The 22,627-nt window shown below is 37.9% G+C and overlaps 1 protein-coding gene across 5 annotated transcripts in view; it reads right to left on the bottom strand.

The window, feature by feature from the left end:
• Positions 1 to 22,627, bottom strand: part of sbf2 (SET binding factor 2) — a 112,607-nt gene that overhangs the window by 55,738 nt on the left and 34,242 nt on the right. For all 5 annotated transcript variants that reach the window (XM_044135488.1, XM_044135479.1, XM_044135449.1 and 2 more), the window contains 4 exons: positions 6,868 to 7,005; positions 3,119 to 3,253; positions 2,666 to 2,776; positions 966 to 1,071 (listed from right to left, as the gene is read on the bottom strand). In XM_044135488.1, coding sequence (XP_043991423.1) covers positions 966 to 1,071; positions 2,666 to 2,776; positions 3,119 to 3,253; positions 6,868 to 7,005 — 490 coding nt within the window. The remainder of the gene's footprint in view (positions 1 to 965; positions 1,072 to 2,665; positions 2,777 to 3,118; positions 3,254 to 6,867; positions 7,006 to 22,627) is intronic.

Here is a 22,627-nt window from a genome sequence, read left to right as displayed (position 1 = left end):
GTCCACTTTGCTGATTAATGGGAGCAGGTTTATGAGGACTGACTGGCCTGTGGCAGGATTTAATGTCAACATTGTTATGTGTTTCCAGGTTGGCTGAAAATGCATAACCTCAGCATAACCCCAATCAAAACTATTGTGTAAGTATCCCCCTTATGCATGTTCTTCATTCTGTCCAAACAAAAAAAAGCATGGTGCTAATGCACAAAGGAAATAGAGGCTGTTCTGGGTCAAACTACATTCCTCTAATCAAATGGGGCCAATTTTCCATTACAGAATAAATTTCAGGTGAATTATATTTAATTTCACCCTGAGCTAAGAATTGCATGCTGGAAAAGTGAAATAAGTGTGGTTCTTCACGAATGACTTCAAATACAAATTAATGTTTGATAGCTCATAATATGATTCATGCCAAACCATGACAGGGTAGAGTGGAGTGACAGATCTTCCCCCTTAATGCAGCAAAACTATCACCAGATATGAGTCACCTCGGATAAGGCATGTAATACGTTTAACAAAGCACGTATCATCAGCACAAATCCTCTAATTCCACACAATCAAACGTGTTGTAAAACCTATGCAATGTAAAACATGAAGATTGCTTCAAATCTGGATCATGTGTTCATTTCAATTCATGCAAAATAGGGCATGGCTGACGGGTCAAGAGAGAAAACTTCAAAACATTTCTTCAGCAACATAAACTCTTCATGGCTCATGGCAAGTCTCTTGACTGTGCAAAAGTGCAAACCATGTGACTAAAAGTACAATCAAGCTTCTACAAAGGAATAAATGTTTATTTTACATGCAGTAAGCTGTGTTATATTAATTTTTAAAACAACACTTACAAGACGAGGTTATTTAATTTGATAATTTCTGCATGCTGTATTTATTGGGCATTTAGTACAGCTTTAGGATACAAACGGGCCACAATGTGTCCTACATAACAGGATTTCAGAGCATGGACCCACCTAGCTGCTGGAAGAGAAGGGCAACACTCTTGTATGTAACAGGTAACGTGTCGTTCAGAGGTGTTTGGATGAGCTGCCGATCTCCTGCTCCCAGGCTGAACAGTTTCTGCAGTACGAAGAGGAAAAACATGTCAGAAGGATGTTATGGTAGGTTTCCACAAGCATCATGCCCAGTGTCAAACTGCAACATAACTGACAATCAACAAATCAGATTTATGGTCAGGTGAACTGTTGTGTTCTAACCCAAGAAAACGCAAATTTGGTAGTTGTTTTGTCATGCCTGAACAAATCAGCTGCATCAGCTGCACAAGAACTTCTGATACAGGAAGCCAACAGATCCAGTCATCAAATTTTCGGAAAAGACCTCAGAAATGTTTTAAACAATTGTTTACAATGTCACTGCAACTTTCAAGTCCATTTGTTGATGTAACCCAACTATCGATGCTGCAACATTTCCACGCTGTGAGTGAGGAAGAAATTCCTGGCTGTGGTTCGTATAGCAAAGTATTTGTGTATTGTGATAAAACTCGTATCGTCATTTGAATACATTTTCAAAGACCAGAAGGGTTGAAAGGTTGTGTTTGAATGTAAATTTGGATGCTTGGTAAGGTTATTTGATTCAACAAAATGCATTGGTAACAAATGCCACTGTTACCAGATTTAGATTTATTTGAAGCTGCTAAATACAAAATAAAATGTGCTGTTTTTCTCCATGCCGCTGTGTGAACAGAAAAAAACTCCAACCAGCAGACTAATTACCAAATTGGCAAAGAGTGACCTCATAACACTTAATATATCAGTCAACAATTATTGCACTCCAAATAGTCCTCTTGACAAATTTTTGTTGAGCATACTGGGATTGTGATAAGGATAGATTGTGAGGCCCTAATGTTCAACCTTCAGGTGTCTTATTTTTTTAAGAACAAACCTAATAGAGGTTTAATTTTTGGTTTCTTTAAGGTTGGCACTTCATCTGTTATTTAATGCCATGCAATAAGTGCCAAATGTATGTGTTATAAGACATAAAACAAATTTAAGCTCCAAAAGATGTTTGAAAAAAAGTACTTCTGAAAGAAATCCCTAACAAAAAAATGATACATTAACAAAAAACAGCAGCGGGTAGCAGACCTAGTTTTCATACATAGCGATCGTGTTTGGGAGTCTTGCCGACAGTCTGCACATTTTCGTTCAAAACATGTCAGTTAATAATGACCCGGCTAACGATTATCAACGTGTAGTTTTGAGGAATATCGGTAAGTCTTCAAAATGATGCATACTCTTCACTGTCTCATACTTATCTATTGCTTTTTAAACTATTTATTGAGTCTGCTTTTGACTTCTAAACTATGGAGACCTCCCAAAGAGGAAGGATTTAACAGATCTTGATTCTGAAAGAGCAATTCTTAAAAAAATATTTAAAAAACGCTTCTCATCCTTGTCCCCAGTAGCCAGAGGGGATTCGCTCTGCTCAGAACAGTAGGAAAAAAATCCTATGGTCTGACAACAATTTCAGGCTTTGTCTGAACACGATGTTCCCCACTGGCTGCTCGACAACAATCTAATCACGCTGTAGACCTCACCTCCACGCAGTGACTGACAGGGACTATTTCTATAAAGACTAGTGGTCTGGAATCCAGGCCCATTTATGAGGAGCACTCAAGTAGCAAAGCTACGTTGTGTCTTAAAGAAAGAAGACGTACCTGAGATCCACCTGCAATAGGAACTTGGAATATAAATAGGTTGGCCACCAGGCCCTCCAAAGGGAAGTTTAGGCTGTCGATATACACAGTGTAGATCAGCCCCAAGCATCCCTGTGGGGAAAACATACAGAGTTTCATGCTTACAGTAAAATAAAAAGAAAATTGACTGCAGTAACATTTAGGTCAATATTGGACAGATAGCATGTCTGACTTTCTGTGTAAATAAATTCTGCAGTGAAATAAGATAAGAGGCTCATAAGATACTAGGCCTAATTTGCTCCAGTGACGTCAATGCTTACACTTAAACCAACTTGACCTGTGCTGCAGACAGTATGAGGGATATCTCAGGATAACAAGATAAAACAATAATTTGACACAAAAATTCCAGGAATTTCTTCTGAACAAGCAGAAAATTATTTTTAATCAAGATTTTATCAAACAGCGCCTTATTACCCGGAATATTTCAGGATAATCCAGTCTGGACACGAGAATGAGACTTTTTGGTGCAAAGACCTGAGCCGGCTGGATCAGGCCATCCTCCTCTGCCTCCTCATCTTCATCTCCATCAGCCTCGATGCTTTTTGATCCCTGAAACATTTAAGAAAAATAATACGCTTTCAAGCTCTCAGAATAGATTCATAGACCTGGAACCTGACCGGAGAGCATGCCAGCACCAGCAAGTAGCACTAAGCTCCTGGTTTAGTTTAAGAATACATAATGTGCTTCAAGCTTATCACAGACTGGTAGGTATCTGGCATGTATTACACAGCACGTGCGCATTCTTTCAGAAAAATAACACACACTGAACCAAGATGTTTGGAAGTAAAATGTGCAATAATTTAGTTTCAAATAATTCACTTTTATAGAGGGCTATAAAACACACAAGTTTACTACGTATTAAGCTTGAAAAAAGTTGTAAAAGAAAATTTGCTGCAATTCTTTAACAAAATACAAACAGCTTGACCAAAACTATCAGAGACATTTTTTCTCAGAGAAAAAAATATATTTTCGAAAAGTTTTGAATCATAAAAATGATCCAAAGATTGCTCTGGATAATGTCTTAACACCATCGATGCAATAGAGCTTTATCATCTTATTATTATTTCAACACAATATTAAAAACAAGAACTAACAAATATATTATGAATATCACGAAGTGTTTGGTTTATGTCTGTAATTGACAGGTTTAATCATGATCTAGTTGACTCTTTCGTTACCCAACAAGTGGCATAATTAAATCATGGATAAATTAAATACTAAATTATACCCTGCAAACATCTGAAGTAGATTGCGATAAGATGTTAAAAGTCTGCAATTATCTTGGGAGTGAGGGTTTAAAATACCCGAGTCAGACGTCAGTCACATTTCTCCATCAATCTTAAAATTTGGTTTAATTATTAATCAAAACACATTCCTGCACGGGCTGCCTGAACGTTCTCCGAGATCCACGTGAGCAGATAAGGATGTCAGCTCAGACAGAAGAGGTTGTCAAAACACCTTCAACTTTCCAGAGGATCTTTAGAGCTTTAAGATGAATATTGGAATGTGTCTCTGTTTGCAGGAATGCGAGGGGGCAAAATGTATCTAATCTCATAATTAACACTAGAGAGACAAAACAGAAAAAAAAAAACAAAGGTGTGGAGCTAAATTGAAAAGTTCATTTTTCCAAGTTCAGTTCCAAGTTCCTTGTGTCTTCATCATATTTCAGTTTCAGATGCATTTGCATTTTGGTTATTGTCTTTGTGGGTATCATCAAAACGGAGAGCTGTAATAAAGAGAAAAGTGTGTTTTGAAAACAGAATTGATCCTTTCTTGTTTTCTGTTATAATTTAATAAAAGTCAACGCTACCAAGTGTTCTAGCATCCGGAAGTACTTCCAGTAATAAAATCGTTTTCTTTTACAATGAAACACTCTTTAATATTACTTTGAAAATGTTTTTAGAAAACAGTCTTCTCAACCATGCTTCTCAGTGTAAAGTTGACACACAAAAGCCAAAAAAAAAAAAAAGAGAGACTGAGGTTTTAGCTCTGAGTTTGCATTCTGAGTTTGCACTGACTCCTTTGGTGAATACTTCTGCTTTTGTTAGTGAACTTGAAAAAACGGAATGATTTATTTATTTTTTTCTTCTATGGTAAATTCAGTCCCTTTTTTCCGTTGAGTGGATAATATATTGCCGACATTCTCGCTGATTCATCAGTCACAAATTTACCCGTGTGTGGTGGCTCTTCAAGCAATGGCAAACAGTCCTCCCGAAGCGGCCATTATTCTAGTTTCTTGTGTACCTTTTTCTGCCACACATTTTCCTTCTCCACAACGTTCCATTGGTATACCTGAATACAGCACTCCGATTCTTTAGCAGTGTCTGGATCACAACATTGGCGGACGGTCTGAGCTCTGCTAGACCGTCCTCTCTGAGTCAGCAGTCCTCTCCACAGTTGCGCAGGATATTAAATACAATTTCTCTTTAATATGTACCTGTTTTAATGTACATTAATATTAACATTTAATATTCACTTTTCTGAGAAATTAGATTTGAGGTTTTCATTAACTATAAGCTGTAGTTATATAAATAAAAAGAGATAAGCACTGGAAATATATAATTTTCTTTGTTATAAATTTATATAGGATGAGATTCATATTTTGAACTGAAAGACTGAAATAAATGAACTTTTCAAGGATACTGCCCTCCATATATTATGTAGGTCACCATCTATTATGCCTGATTATTTAAAAACTGCAATAACATCCTGTAGGCTGTCGCACTAAAGCTTGATTTGTCTTGAAAAATCAAATATGAAATGTGATTTCAGACTTTGAATTTGTTACTAATGGCAAGTAAAGACAAAATATAAATGAATGTTACTGTAATCTGTTGAGATTGTATTGTCACTTCCTTATCAGTGTGCACAACATCAGTATTATAAAAAAAAACTATTAAAAATTGAGTACCTTATAACTAATATGTTCCAGGTGTCATGAGATCAGGCTTTGCATGCCAATAATAATTGTATGATCTGCCTAATAATGGGCAGTACTAGCAAAATTTGCTGCTTTCATCTGCATCAGATAAGCTTCACAAAGTAGTGATGAGCAATGGGAGCTCAGTCTGTGGGGGTTCAATCTGCAGATTGACCCCTTTGTAAAGATTCCTGAGAAAACCAAACAACTGGTCTCATTTTGGTCATTTTCTTCCCCTAAAGCACCACATTAAAGCAAACACTTCAAGCTCTGATGCTTTTGATTAGATCAGAAAAATGCGATTGGTGAAAGAAAAAAGAAAGTTAAGTAAGGGCTATTCTTTTGATTACCACAAGCTGAGGTGAAATAATGTGGAAATACTGAAGAAGTCATTTTAAAGATTCCACAAAAATTACTCCTCCGAAGTGGATGCATTTTTCAAGCACGACCGCCTTTCAAATTTAACGTGAAAAAGTTTCCCTGCTCTAACTGGAATGTGATTGACGACTGCTGTCCACATGTGAAAGGATGTGAAGTCACCGTGGGCAGGGGGACAGGCGCCGTCTAAGGCCTCCTACAAAGGGCCAACACAGTGAAACAATTACCTCGGTATTCTCTGGGCTTTTGGTAGAAACACAGATTAACAAGTTCATTCCTGAGTATAAAATGTTCTCCTCCAAACATATGTGTTGTAATCAATAATTAATGAGAGCTCTGAACATTTGAACACTAATCTGTAGTCAAACCCAATGTTGTGTGCATGCGTGAATAAACAAACAGTGCTGGAAGGAGCACTGGTCCATCTTCTTTCTTTACAAGCAAAACTGTCAGCCAAGTCAAAATGTATTAGACAGGATCTAAACAGGCCTTTGTTTTCAAATAATGCCTGAAATCTCGGAAGACATCACACACACAACATGGCTTTTTAAATGTCAGAAAAACTCCAAAAATGTTCCAAAAAAACAAAGTAAATAAGACTGAAATTGCTAACAGAGTGAGTACAATTGCATTAGCTTTAAAGGTTTCTGACAGACATGCAAGCAAACCAAAGCACGATGGTGGCCTCATGCTCAACACCACTCCAGGAACATGAAATCATGTTAGTAGTCTCATGAGAGATTTAAATCACATTATTTTCCCTCTGCACTCACTTCTTCGGCTCTTTTATTAATTTAAAAAAAAACAACCTCTTTTACATTGATGCATTTTCAGGCTGACTGGGAGTCCGAGTAGTAGATCTTACCTGTAGATTTACTTCAGCCTCAAAGAAGGTGAGGCAAGAGCAGTAGTGTCGGTCCGAATCGATGTCTGTCAGCACAACGGTGAAGAAGGTGGGTGCTTTCCGTTCTCTCGACAGCCTCCATCCTCCAGGCTGGCAGAACTGGAAACATATTCAGGTAGGAGGTCATTTTTCCAACTTTGATGGATTATTTACAATACTCAGACATAGCCCCCTCCAGAGTCATTGCATATGTGAGAAATATAATTAAAAATGATAAAATAAATGCAGTAGTACACTGTAATTCATTTATTTATTAAGTAAATCCCTAGATTTCTCAAAAATGATGGCTTCTCTTACACAATGTTCTCTTCAGCTCAACCCACAGTGTTTTCTACATGATTTAGGTCTTGGGACTAAGGAAGGTTGATTCTATGTCTGTTGGACCATTTTTGTGATTTTTTTTGGGTTATATTGTTTATGGTAATTATTCCTATGAAAGAAGCATTGATGACCCACTTGTTACATTTCGTTCAGAGGTCTCCAGATTTTTACATAAAATGTCTGGGTTTTTCAAATAATTAATAATACTATGCACTCGGACAAGGTTGCCCGACCAGCTGTCTTCTCCATCAGACCAATCTTTAGTGTTTAATCTCATTTGACCAAATCCCATGTTTAGCAGAAGCTTCAGCAGCATCTACAAATTCCCATTTGAGCTGATAGGACAGTGGACTTTTTCCTGATGTGCCTCCCAAATAACCGCCTAATGGTTGCCATGGAGATTAGCATGACCCTTTTTGCTGCCGTTTTCTGACAGTAAATATGAGATTTATTTTACCTCCATTATCATCCTGACTCACTGTGTGGTGGCAAGATAAATATGGGCCCTAGTGGCGAGAGATGAAATTGAGAAATTGGCCTCTCTGTCTTATCATACTTTTATCCAGAAAGAAACAGGCTCATCCCATGACCATGAAAATGCTCCCTAGGGAAATCTTTAAAGAATAAGCAATATGTTTTAAAGATTCCTGGGCATCAGCGTGGTACTTCATAACGTCATGGTTAAACCTAACAGCCCTATGGAAAGCACAGACAGGACATCCTGTTCCAGTGCAGCAATTACGTCTACTGAGCACGCCATGTAGCAGGAAGTAGCATGATTAGAATTTATTTTCCCTGAAAATCAGCAGAGAAGCCACATGTTACAGAGCATTTGAATTGAGATGGATAGAGAAGGAGCTTACTTACTTAACTTACTTATACAAAATGCTATAGTCATTAAAGTGCAATAAATTTGTGATAATAGCCAGACCCTTACATACCACTATTATACCTGGTACTTGAATGATTTTAGTATTATTTGAACGGAAAACATGTTAGAAAAGTTCAACCTTTTCCAGTAAAAAAGTACAATTTATTCATTATATTGCGCCACTGTACAGAAGGCTGAAAGTGGCGCAGTTGGTAGAGCTGTTGCCCTGCAGCAAGAAGGTCCTGGGTTCGATTCCCGGTCCAGGGTCTTTCTGCACGGAGTTTGCATGTGTGCATGGTGGGTTCTCTCTGGGTTCTCCGGCTTCCTCCCACAGTCCAAAAACATGACTGTCAGGTTAATTGGTCTCTCTAAATTCTCCCTAGGTGTGAGTGTGTGTGTGAATGGTTGTGTGTCCTGTATGTCTCTGTGTTGCCCTGCGACAGACTGGCGACCTGTCCAGGGTGAACCCCGCCTCTCGCCCAGAACGTAGCTGGAGATAGACACCAGCAACCCTCCTGACCCCACTAGGAAAAAGGGTGATAGAAAATGGATGGATGGAAAATGGATATTACATAAGTCTGGGTTAAAGATTGATCCCCAGACAGGTTGACAGACAACCGAATAAAGCAGGCCTGAATTTCCCAACAATAAATGTTTTTCCCCTGAAATCTCACTGAAATAATTATATTTTCAATCACATTGTTTACCGAGAATTTAAGAATTGCACAAAATCTGTAAGGCATGCCAGACCTCAGCAAATTTTAGAAATCATTTGGGCAAAGAAAATCAGAAACAGTGTTACCATAATGAAACATCATAAAAAGGATTAAGGTCTCAAAGCGGCAGAATGAGTAATTTCCAAAGTTGACACAGCATCTGCAGCTTGATAAAAAACATATTTTTTGTGGTACAGTGTTTAGGTAGACATGCATAGTAATAAATGGTTGCCTCTGATGCAATTCCTATTGAATAGCTAAACATTGAAAGTGGGAGTGGAACACCAAAGGTAGGCAGGTCAGAGAGTTGAATGTGTTTGTGTCTGGTTTTTCTCTGTTTTTGCTGGAGGCTCAATTGGCTCTAAAAATGTTGTTTAGACTGCTTCTTTGGTCTAACGAAGGGGAGGTGGAGATATGACAGGCGGAAAGAAAGGGTGGGCAAGAGCAAAACAGATGGAATATTGGATAAATGGATGTGTAAGCCAGTGTGGCCAAAAAGCAAGAGCAGAGGAGATGGACAAAGAAGTCAGAGTGGAGAAGAAGAACAGGAAAAGGGAGATTATGAGCGGAAGCGAGGAAAGAAGGAGAGTGGGAGGGATTTGGCTTGTTCAAGCTGCGGGTTTGGACCAGGATGCCACCATCTTCCAGCAGATACAATAGACCTCAGGAAATCTGTTAAAAACTGCATTGTGGCGATGTGTGATCTTGCGACCAGACAGGATCCAAGTGAGGAAAACTCTGAACTCGTCCTAAAGTATTCCAGCTATGCCATTCATTGTTGTCATGAAGGAGATAAACACATTTGGAACTGAATAGCGCAGAAGATCACTGCAGATGTAATATCCTGTGTGTGTATGTGTATGTCCACGTGTGGACAATTCGACCTAAAGTCTATTACATGTGTGAAAAGTGTGCTAAGGTATCATCCCTCTACCGTTTGGAGTCAATGTTGAAAATATGTGACATACTGTGAAGTGACTGGAATTACACCGCAACTGGGCTGAATCAGATTTCCAATTTCTTTGGAAAGCGATGACCTACTGATAGCATAACGCTCAGGTGGAGCATGGCGCATGTCACGGGCGGACAGTAGGAAAATGGAGGGTGGAAAGGGTTGTCCCATCAGACCATCAGTTTCCGAAACCACAAAAAAAAAAAAAGCATGCTGGGTCAGGACCGACCCGCCAGACCGTGCAGAGTAAATGCACCGTGAGGTTTAAATGACCCCATCTCTTAAGACCATGGGAGGATTAAAAGCTAGCAATAAAAGCAAGCAAAATATTTTCCAACTTTTGAAATATTTCAAGAATCTGATAAGCATTCTCTCTCCACAAATTTTTATCTAGTGTTCATGTTATCTCCCTTGAACGGAGAATGATCTTAAGAAGGCTCTCGCTCTCTCACCTAATTTGGCGTAAACATGATGCACTAGTATGTTTTCTGGCATTTCACTGTCCCCCAATCAGTGGACTATATTGTATGACAATAGCCCCACTCACTGAAGCAGGAATGGTCCGTCTGGGTCAGATGTATGAGCCGCTTTTACAATGGAAAAAGACAAAATAGTGTACTGAACCACTATAGCGACCCACGCCATACTGCTCATTGAAAATGAGAAATTAGCTTTATTAAGATAAGAACTTTTTCATTTTTCTATTAAATGAAAGTGGAGACACTTCATAAGAGTGGCACATACAATCAAAAATGCTCATTATTTTTCCACTGACCATGCATTCACCCATTTGCAATAACACATATATACTGCTATGCAGATTCGGGCAGCTTGGGTTTAGGTGACTTGATCAGTTGCACATCAAAATACGACCAAAGGAAGCTGGAATGTTACCTACAACTTTCCAATTGCAAGACGATTACCACTGAGCTACAGTCGCTCCATCTAATACACATAAATGCTGGCATTTACAAGAACCTGAACTTATGTAATGTTATTTTAAGAATAAATGCTCACTAGTGGATATACACACAAGAACATATGTTGCAGCCCCCCAAAAAACATCTGGCTTAAGAAATTTTCTTTTATACTTTATACACATAATAAATGAATATGTATGTGAGCAAAACTGAAAAGCGGAAATTAATCAGAGACATTTGAGAGACTGGAGCACTGGAAAAACAGTTGTATGAGCCTTGCCCTTTAAGTGACAAAGTTAGAGACAACAGGAACACTATACAGAGCCAGTGGAACAACTATAGATAAATGTTGTACATTTATCTATAGCACTGCAAAGCCATCCACTGTGATGCAAAGGTCAATGCATAGGAAAGCTGACCTTTAAACTTTGCATGCCCACACGTAGAAACCCCCACATGGTGAAGATAAAGGGCATCTCTTGTTCCCAAATTAGACCCTAATCAAATGACATAGGAACTCTGGGACACACTTGCTGATGTCAAAGGAGACCAAACCGCTACCCTCCAGCTACACTCTCTGCATCATGTGATGCAGCTCAACTTGAAAGATTTGCAACCACACAATTCAGCAAGCAACAAGCACTCCATATGGAGATGGACCTGCTAAACATAACAATGAGCAGCAATAATAGACAAGGCAACGGGGAGGTGTTGCCTGAGCAGGAAAAGATGACATTCTTATGCTATGACTGGACATTAAAGCCTGCTCAAGCCGGTGTAGGCTGGCGGTTACTGGAGCAGCAGCCACTGCTAATGATGACTTGAGACAAAAGGCAGAGAGGCAACGACTTCTCACATCTTTGGCATCGCCTTCTTTGCACTTTGTTACGACACATAACAGCAATCTGTCTACAAATCAACATTGTGTTACTGTGGAAATACAAACAGACTTTGGATGATCGGAAACCCTCTCAAGGGTTCCTGCTACTACAAATTACAAACCCATGAATCCTTCAAGCATGATTGTCAGTTTAGTTACAAATTGGAAGGAGAGATCAACAAAAGTCATTACCGTATATGTTTTGTGCACTTCAAAAAAATAGATGGCTTCATTAGGAACGAACATTATGTGGAAATATTGAAGCAACATCTAAAGACATTAGAAATTAAAGCCAACCTCAATCATATAGAGAATTTGTGGGCATACCTGAACAGGTGAGTGTGATCAAAGCAACCTAAAACTTGACCCAGTTAAACTGGCTCTGTCAGGAGGAATGGGACAAAATTCCAGCAAACTATGATGAGAAGCTGATGAAAGTAAACCCAAAATGTTTGGCCAAAGTCAAAGTTTAAAGTTCAATTGCAATTTCTCTTTAGGAAACATTATATCATAAGAATAGCTAATTTCCCAGTCTTCTTGCTGTGAGTGGCCAATAATTATTTGTATTAGAAGCAAAGGGGACCTCATGCTGTGAGTGAAAGAGCAGAGAAATACCACTGTGAAATAAGGTTTTAAAATAATGCTAATATTAAGTTTAACATTTTTTTAGGGATTAGCAGAGCTCCAGTACTGAAATCCCAATGTCCTCTCTAGTTTATTGATAATGTAAACTCCTACCTTAACTCTGAAATTTGCCAATATTACTAAACTCATAAAGTTCCATAACAGACAAAATGTAAAAGTTCAGACTGATAAAACCCAGCAAGTTATTGACAGAAATCGCTCTCTCGCAGCGTGAACGAACCGCTGACTTGATATGTAGAAAATACATTCTCTGTCCTTCATATCTCTCTGTACAGCACCTAATAATGAAAATGGCTAATTGGAGTCTTCTTCAGTTTGTAGCAGTCTTCACACAAGCAATGTTGTTGTCAGAACTTACATGACTAAAGAATTTTGAATTACACAACGCCGGTCCAGATAACTTATCACCACTAATTTCACTAGCAGTTCTGAAGTAAATATGTTTTATTTAATGAAATATAAATAATTTTTTTTGTCTACGAGAAAGCAACAGCAGCAAGAAACAGGAAAAGGAGGAGGGAGCATACAGGTGGATAAAATTCTGATCACTCTGGACCTTGTCTCCCAGTCATATTGACTTTGAAGTGGAATGACAGCAAATTGTGGTTGAAAGTATAATCTTTTTACAACCATAATATCTGTTGATACCTGCAATCCATAAAGTGCAACCCCCCGCCCCCAAAAAAATTAAACATAAAAGCACAAAGTGCAATCACAAATCTAGGAGCTATTTTTTTTATTTATTTATTTACAAAAAAGCAATAAAGTGTGACAAAGTTTGAGAATAACAATGTGACAGAGCCTAAATTTAGATTGTCTTTCAAGACAATGTCTTGAGGAAAACGTCGCAGATGCAACAACATGTCTTTCCATGATTATCCTCCCTCTACTTCGTTCTTTCCTCATTCATATTGAAAAGGCTCATGGCAGGAAGACAACACAATGACGGAGAGTGCAACGCAAGGTGTCGGGTGCGAGAGGGACAGGGAGGGGGTGAAAAGGTTAATGGTGTGCTGCCTGGCCGGAGCTCCGGCTTTATCTGCTCTGCAGGATGAGCAGCGGACAAAACAAGGAGAGGTTTCTACTACAGCTGGGCAGCTTGGCGCACAAGCAAGAACGCTTGTTTCCCTCAAACTTGGCTTCTTTGGTCAAGGTCAGCACAATGATTACAAGAAACCAAACTGTCAACAACATGACCATAATAACACTGCTATTCAAATACAATTCAGTGGCTGCAGAGGTTTCATCCGCTGAATCACAGCTTTGGATTTATTACATAAAGCTCTGGGGTGCTGGTTCCAAAGCTCTGCTTCATGACTGTCACCAAAACTTTTGAGGATTTTTGTAGTTATGTTATGCAACACTCAGCACATATGGTTCATTTTAATGGTTATTTTTAGATGACTGCGATCAAGGACAATAAATATAAAAAAAAACCAGTAATCTAGTCCAGCACTATAAAGCCATATGCAACATTTTCACTACCATAAGTACCTTATGTGTAGGAAATTCAACACCAGAAAAAGAATCAACTACACAAGTGGCTAATTTCTTAGTGATACAGTCCACCAATAAACTAATCTGGAAAACTTTGCTTTGACTCCCTTTAACGCTGCTGCTCACAAACATACCTTAAAACAGAGTTAGCACACTTCAGGGCAAATACTTTATCCAAAATAAAAAGCATAAATTAAAAACATGCAGCAACTTTACCACATGAAACTTCTAGACAAAGGGAAATAAAATGAATCCTTCAGGGGATTCGGCATTCCTCTGCTGAAATAAATCACAGTTAAACCAATCCATTCTATCTAAAAACCATCCAGGGGTCCCAACCCTTAAACGCAGCAAAGTATTTCAGCATTTTGTTTTTCAGCACGTCATCCGAACCTTAATGAGTTGAATAATAGTTTAGGGGGAAAAAACTTTGGTGAAATATAAACAAGAGCAGAAAATTCCCATTAGTAATCCAAGAAAAGTCCAGGAATTTTTTCCAAATTGATTATTTATGCATATGAAGGGAAGGATTGATATCAAGACCAGTTGAACATATTTAATTTATTACTGTATAATAAACTCTACTAATGCTAGGATGACTTCCAAAACCAATGCAACAGAACAGATGTAAGCTCACCCATTCGAATAAAAAGATGTAATGTGGTGAGCTATGGAGTCAGAGACCTTTTGTATTACAACATTAATTAAAATCAGACACTGTCAACATCATATAGATCCTGCTTTGGGTGTTGCTCATTATTGTGCCTTTGGCATTTTTACCTTTTTGTAGCTGAAGTGGAAACATGGTCAGTATGATCCATCCTCCATGGGTTGTTTCTTAGCAACCATGCATCAATTTGTACTCATTATAAGGACATTTCATACCTACTTTGATAAGTTTCTAATAATCGGCTCAAATACACTGTTAGAAGATAGTACTCTTGTGAACAGCTATCATATTGAACTGGATGCTTTCCGAGTCTCATTTGTATAAACTCGCAGGTAGAATATAAAGTTTAGCATTTTGCAGATCACACAATACCAAGCCCCTTACTTTAGATTTAGTACATATCAAACAGCATACAGGCTGAAAATATATCAAATATATAAATATATCATTAAAACATTTTAAAGGTAATGACCAGTATATATAGTTTCAACAAATTTTCTTCTTAGTGCTGACCACATCGTTCTTTGTGGCAGGTTTTTTCCCCACAACCAGAGCACAACACAAGCTGCTTGTATTTCAAACAACAATCAATAGTAGAGTAATATTTATGGTCAATTATATTACACCGGCAGTGACAAACTTAATGGAGAATTCTGGAGACAGACTAATACAACATAAGGTGAAAAGAAAGGCTAGAAACCAGCAAAATATAATGTAGCTATCTACAAGTCTTGAGTTATTATTGTCAGTTAGAGCAGCACAATTTATTTAATAGAACTGAGCATTGCAATATCAATGTTTGCAATGTTGCAAATAATAGCACATTTCAACTCCACTGCATTCACACTCTTTAGCCCCATAATATACTGGGCGAGTTGGATGTTCTCAATGTTCCTAAAGTCTAATTGGACCTTGATACACACCACTCAGAAAATGATGATTAAAAAGAAGAGAGAGACATAAAAACAAGGCTACTTTTAACCAATATCGCTATTGCAATATTGAGCAATTGCACTTCCACTTCATCACAACTGTGAAAGTGCTAAACACAAACATACATTATCAGACCATAATAACCTTCTTCCTTTTCTCACATTTCTGACAGCTGTGCTGAAAAATGTTAACATTTCTGTGGTACATGGTTTCAACTCGGAACTAAACACAAACATTTTAAAGAGAAGAATGTGTACCTGGTCTTTTTTTCCCCATCAAAGAGGAGAAACCAAAAAATAGATGTCTTATTTGCACAAAGTTGGTTTCTGTTAGATTTCATTCACTAACATTAAATGCGACGCTTCCCACAAAATCTCTACAGGGTCACATCTGGCTTTCGCACCTCAACAACCTACAGATGTGCACTTGGTCTTACTGAAGATACCATAACAAGTAAATGAGCTGTACTCCTAAAGCACTGTAAAAATTACAGCAAGAAGAACAGCCACAATGCTTTATTCTGCCTTAAAACTCAGCATGGCCTCAGGTCAACATCTGTGGCCATCTGGGGGTGTTTATTAATGTTTTTTCCAGACAGGATCAACATGGGTTATGTTTAAGATTTTGTTTTCTTTCAAGACGACAGTGTTTTTGACAGTCAGATTAATTCTCTGATTTCACATAACTAATAAATAAACAGACACCCCCCCCCACTCACTCGCCCCTCCCCCACCCCCCAAATAGTTGCTGTTGTTTTGTTTTGTCTACAAAGAGCAAACACTAAACATCAAACCAATTTCCGAGCACACGGAGTGATGCATGAAAGAGCTGGGTAAACAGCTTCATCCTGAGCTTGTATATCAGTACAATGGCTGTCATGTGTCAGGCTACTGAGTCCTTCAGAGCCGCAGTAAGATAATGGCTGCAGAACAGGTGCTTCCTCCACCACCTTCTGGGGACTCAGGCCAAGTTACAGAACTCACTACAATCCTTGGTCTCACTTCTGCTTTTGATAAACTCAGTCTGAACCGCTACAGGTTTGGTTCCTTTTCTGGAAACTCGATAATGTAGTGCGAGAAGTAAATGTGAATCTGAAAAGAATATGAACAAACACAGATGGGCTTTCACGAGGCTTATACACAATATATTTACAGAAAAAAAATAGTCTTCCGCCACATTTTACATTTTTCTCTTACACACACATATATATATATATATATATATATATATATATATATATATATATATATATATATATATATATATACATATATATATATACATATATATATACATATATGAGAATCCAGCTATAATGCTGCATTTGCTTAGTTTATAATAATCATAATGCAATAATCTATTGAAATTGCAAAACTTTCTTGCAAACTTAAATGTTTTATACAAGTAAAGGTGTTGACTGAAAAAAGAATAAGCTTCCTGTTTAAAATGTATTCTTGTTAAAGTTATACCCAGGTACTGATTGTGTTTAACACCTTTTTCAGACAGATGGATCAAAGTTTCTATGTGTGTGTGTGTGTGTGTGTGATTTCAGGGAGACCGAGGGCAAGAGAGGACTAGGCAATTTGAACGAATCACCACTTTTCGTCTTCTTCACGCCCTTGAGATACAATTGGCTGATGTCTACACACCCACTCTCCTGAAGTTGGAGTTTAAAAAGCTTATGCTGAAAAAAATGAACTCTATTTTGACTAGGTAATAAATACTTTCATGAGAAATCATTTTCATCAGCCTAGATTTCTTTGTTTACCATCTGACATCTCAATCTAGCTTCAGTCTTAATAGCTACTACAGAATAACTGGAGCAGCTAACAAGTAAATGAGCTGTACTCCTAAAGCACCTTAAAAAATACAGCAAGAAGAAGAACCTCAATGCTTTATTCTGCCTTAAAACTCAGATGAAGGGTGATGAAGACTTTGAACCACCATTCAAAGTCTTCATCACCCTCACTAGCAGGAATCAAGTATAAATGAATAACACCAGCTTAATATTTTACTGCTAGCACCTGCTATTTTTCCTGTTAGCACCTGCAAATGCCCAACATCTCAGTATTTTTCCATTTGACATTTCCAATAACAAACCCAGCATACACCATCTTAAAAGAAGTTCAATGAATAAAAAAAATTGTTCTAGGGTCACATTATATAACCTCTTCATTATTTGCCTCAGAGGATTTAAAAATGACGAGGTGTTGCAGCCAAAATTATAAGTTGGGCACAGGGCATGCAAAAATGTTTTAGTCTTGATGTGTTTTTATTAAATGATGCAAAATAGTGATAAAAAGGATCTGATTCTTGAGACCAAGGCACTGTTTTTTTTTAAAAACAGAGCACTGTGAATGATGTTTAATCTCTATTTTGTTAGCCATACTGTAATACTTTTGAACAGTGCCATAAAATGTAATTTTTCAAAAAGTGCATTGTAATTAGAGCATTTGATTGTGACAGAGCTTCGCTGAACACTTGTTCACTTTGCAAGCTGAACTTAAGCTTTAATCACAGCACCAGACTGATGTTGGTTTTCTATGTATAGCAAAAAATGAAAAAGCCATTATTTCTATCCCCTAAAAATTTGAATCAGAAACTATGAATTAAAATCAAAGCATAGACCACAGAAAAAAACCCTTTGGCATAGAGAGAAGTTTCTGCAGGAGAACCAAAACAAGAACAAAAGAGAAGGTATCTGACACAGCGTTATCTGAGCTGTACAAACAGGTTGCCACCACCCAGAGGCATTTAATATAATGTGACCACAACCAGGCTTCAATACAGATGCGAGTTTTGATGTTTGTCCAATCCTCTGCTAACTGGACTTGCTCATCTGATCAAAAGCATTCCGACATACCCTGCAGAGATTTCATTCAGCAAAGGATGTAAAACAGATGAGGAGATGCTAGACACTCTAAAGACATTAGACCAAACAGCTGTCCAACGCATTTTGTGTGATAAAATAAGACATGAAAATAAGAGTTAATAAGGCTGTGTAGGAGTTCTCCTTTCCAGCGCAGGATTAAACACAATGCCGGCTGAAGCAGATTGAATATGGTAAATGTGATCATATATTTGATTAATAAAACAACATAAATTAATGAAATAAAATGTCTGTGTGCTTTCTGCTAAGCTCCCCCAAACTAAAACTAAACATTTTTCAATTATTGTGGCTGCTTCAGCTTACATCTGTGCCATACTGAATGCCATCTATCGCATACATTACTCGGTCAAATAGAGTCAGACTATTTTTCCGAAAAGGACCCCCCTCTGAACACCACACTGATTTATCCCACTGTTGTCTGATTAATGGGAACCAGCCCATGTCTGAAAAGACATTCGGCTTGTGTTTGTTGTCTAATGTTCCCCAGCTAAATCTCATCCTGTGTATTCCCCATTTCCTGATCAGGAGCAGTGCTTTTCAGCCTGGAAATTCCTGCCTGGCTCGACAGCTCCAGCTTTGTTCCCTGATGTGTTTAGCTCTGTTGGCACAAAAGTCTTGATTACTCATCTGTGGATCTTCCCGTCAAACACATCATCCCATTCTCTCCCTGTGTGGAATGGTTTCGTTCTTTGTGGAATGTAATGTTTAGGTTTTTTTCTCTGGGTTTTGCAAACTCTGTGGGATCGACGTGTTCTGTGACATGTCGACTTATGGTCAGTTGAGCCGGTCTATAAAGAGAAACAATTAGACCGCATTCTTTCACCAGCCTGTGGCTTGGCACAGAGCCTAACGCCTCATTAACTCCGACTGCTGATTATGAATGATCCGTTAAAGCCTGGTCATGATTCGCTAATTTAAATTACTACGAGTACAAAGCTAGAAAAGCAACATTTTGCAGCATTAATGCTGGCGTTCTTTCAGTCCCACTGAGTCAAACATAAAACTCCAAGTTCTGGAGTAAGATCCTCGAGTATTTTTTACAGTATTAATTCTTTAAATTGCTACTTGGGCACTTATCTACACAATAAACCAGCAGGTCACAAATTTTCTAAATAGCTCTAGCATCCTTCCTGGAAGTGGGAGCAACGTTCCTCATTACAGCCGGGATTTGTGGGAGCAGCAAAAAGTTCAAGAAGTCAACATTCTCGGCAGGAGAGATGTCACAAATGCGAGACGACACAAATATTTACAAGTTGGTCAAATCAGTTCATGTTTCTACATCAGAACGACCTGGAGCTCAAACTTGACTCCGCAAAACCTTACGACTGAACACACAAGTTGGGTTTACACCATTTTTAACGTCAACGTTACAATTGTTGTGTTGTAAACAGATTTTACAGAAATTCCAACTGTGCTTTTTTATTGCGTCTACAATGTTTATGAAGTTCTCAAGACAAGCAGAGGAGGGTATAATAAATTGACAAATTATTATCATATGTCATCTATAAAAGAGTATAGATGACATAAACTTTGTTTTAGAATGCCTGGAAAGTAAGCATGAAGTTTATTAAGTCCCTAGTAGTTTACCCAACAATAAATCTGATGAACACATACATAATGTCACTCTTCTTCAGTATTACAAACAATCTTAGGGTTTGTGGAAAAAGGAGGTGAAAGCTGGAAAAGAAGGGGGAAAAAAACTGAACTTCTAAAGCTAGAATAACTCCACAATCACAGATAAAAAACATTTTTTTCCTCCCATTTTCAATGCATCTTATGACAAGGATTGGAATCTATTCAACCACTGTCTACTTATTCTTACAAGGACATGGAGGAGGTCTGTGGAAGACAGGGGCGGTAGGCTCCTAATAGGCCACAATCCTATTGCAGGAAATGAACTATGCATGAAGATATTGGTTGGAGGGTCAGTATTTTGCCATCTCTATGTAATTGCTTTTTTACTGGCTGAACACGTTATTTTAGTCAAATATTTTTCTTCTTAGTTCATATTAGATTTAGTTCTTCCCAGATATATACAGACAAAACCATATTCAATTTCATGACCAGTAATTAAGTAAATAATTCCAACCAACTCCTGCCAGTCGGGCTGGAGAACAGGACAGTCTCAAAATACATTCCACGCTATTGTTTCATTTTAAGAGTAATAAAGAACCAAATAATGTTTTTAGATGTAAATTCTCTCCATCTCCGTAAGTTTGAGGTGTTTACCAGAATCTTGAATATGCTAAACCATTTATCTTATGCAAGAATGATATTTGCTGCTTCTTTTTATTTCTATTTAATGTAGAGTAGAAATTCCATTAGATTTTTGCAAGGAAGAATGTAATATCACAATCAATCTTCTGTTAATTTTAGATTTACAGGAATCAACCATAATATTAACCAGATCTGTATTACATTCTCCTGGGTTTATGTTATGTTTAATGTCCTTACATGAAAAAAGCTTGTAATTCCTTTAAGCAACCACATCTTTAAAGGAATAAAGAATGTGGATCGTATTAATCATTTTAAATTATTTATGTGGCTTATTTAGTCTGCGCCATTCATCAAACCAAACATTAGGAGGTGTGTTAGTACAACAGTTTAAGTTTTAGTTTAGTAATAAGTTTAATGGCCTGTCTTTAAGCACCGTAGTGTTTAAAGTGGTACCTCCGTTTGACAGATGTCCATGTTCCTCCATTTTGTTACTATAATCACTATACTATGGGTTTCACCAATATATCAGATACCTAAATTGTGCCACTTCAATATAGTTCTCCAGGTTTGGTAATGACAGCCCTCCTTTCTCATTGGACAGCTCCCTAAGTGTTTTGTATCTAATCTGTGGTTTTTGACCTATTCGTATGAACCCAGGTATTATTCTTTGTCGTTCAGTAAATTGTTTAGGTATGTCTCTATACTGATTGAAAAAAATATATACAGTTGGGGGGAAACATTCAATTAAATCTTAATTTGATTAAAATGATCCAATGGTGGCGTGCTGTGGTGGCCTAGGGGGTAGCGCGACCCACATTTGGAGGCCTTCAGTCCTCCAAACGCGGCGGTTTAATTGTGAACTAGATGGCAAGAGTGCAACATAATGTAAGGTGCCATCTGTTCTAAGGTTACTGTATTTTTTTTGTATAATAATATATATTGCAGGATTAGAAAAAAATTGCAATGTCAGTCTTTCCAAAATCATGCAGGCCTAATTGAGATCCATCCATTGTCTATACCTACTTATTCTTGCAATGATATGACACAAAATAACTGTGGTTCTAACATTTTGACTCTTTTATACTAGACAATACCATGAAGCTGCATATTGGCCTATGCCTGCTAGGTAGCGTGCTATGTACCGGGCCATCGCTCAGTTACTGTTGACTCTGAAGCTTAGGTCACAGCTGTTCACTGTCACACACTCTGATACCACCTTTAAAGGATGGAAACAAGTCAAAAGTGGACAGCCTTCAACAACTGGAAGGTTTACTTAAGGAGTACTTTAGACACCATCTTAGTTTAAAACTGTCAACCTTGGTGATTTTAGAAAATATTTGACCCCCGCAGGGACTTTTGGTAATCATAAAATGTGGACGTAACCTGTAAGTAGATCAAGACGCTCAAATTGTAACAGATTGTTGCCTTCATACACAAAAAAGCAATCATTCATTTGTGAGTGTCTCTTTAGGCACACAGGAATTTGACCTCTGCGTTTACCTCATTTGTATGCATTGAGCACACACGAAACAAGACCATCACGAGACAGTAAGCATATTAAGAGCTATACAAAAAACTCCCTAAGAGATCAAGATGAAATCAATTTTTTTCAAAAAAACAAAGAAAATACATATTAAAAATTTTAGTGAAGGAACATACAACACTATCAATCAGCAGGAAACTGCTAAAAGATAAGAATTAATAGTCTTATAACTTGGCATAAACTATCTTGATATTGACTGGATGTCACCTTCACCTCATTCCTTTACTTTTAAAACACTTTCCCTGCTTGTCTTTGAGGTGCTGAAAAAAATAAGATTTTCCTATTGAACTTCCAGTGGAGACAGGGATCTTATTTCCTTACATGCTGCCTCAGTCTTTGATATCTGATCAAACGGGACCGATACGAACATAGATCTCTGGAGACATTTTGTTTTCCTGCCGGGAATTACGACTTGAGAGGAGACAGCAGGACGGAGTCTGTTGACTGAACGTTGTCTGCAGGGTACATGTAATGGGCTGACCTTCATGTTTAACACTGAACTCTGCAGCACTTAGGAATGCGTCTGACCTCTCGGGCGTAGCTTTCAAGGCATTTGTCTTCACCCAAATCCACAAATCCAATGTTAAGCCAAGCTTTCACACAAACCTATCATTTTCAACGTATGCCGACGCTCATTTCAATTACAGGGCTTGACTTGAGCTAGAC

Source organism: Gambusia affinis, linkage group LG02, assembly GCF_019740435.1.
Source record: "Gambusia affinis linkage group LG02, SWU_Gaff_1.0, whole genome shotgun sequence".
Classification (NCBI taxonomy): domain Eukaryota; kingdom Metazoa; phylum Chordata; class Actinopteri; order Cyprinodontiformes; family Poeciliidae; genus Gambusia; species Gambusia affinis.
This window is presented reverse-complemented; position numbering and strand designations above follow the sequence as displayed.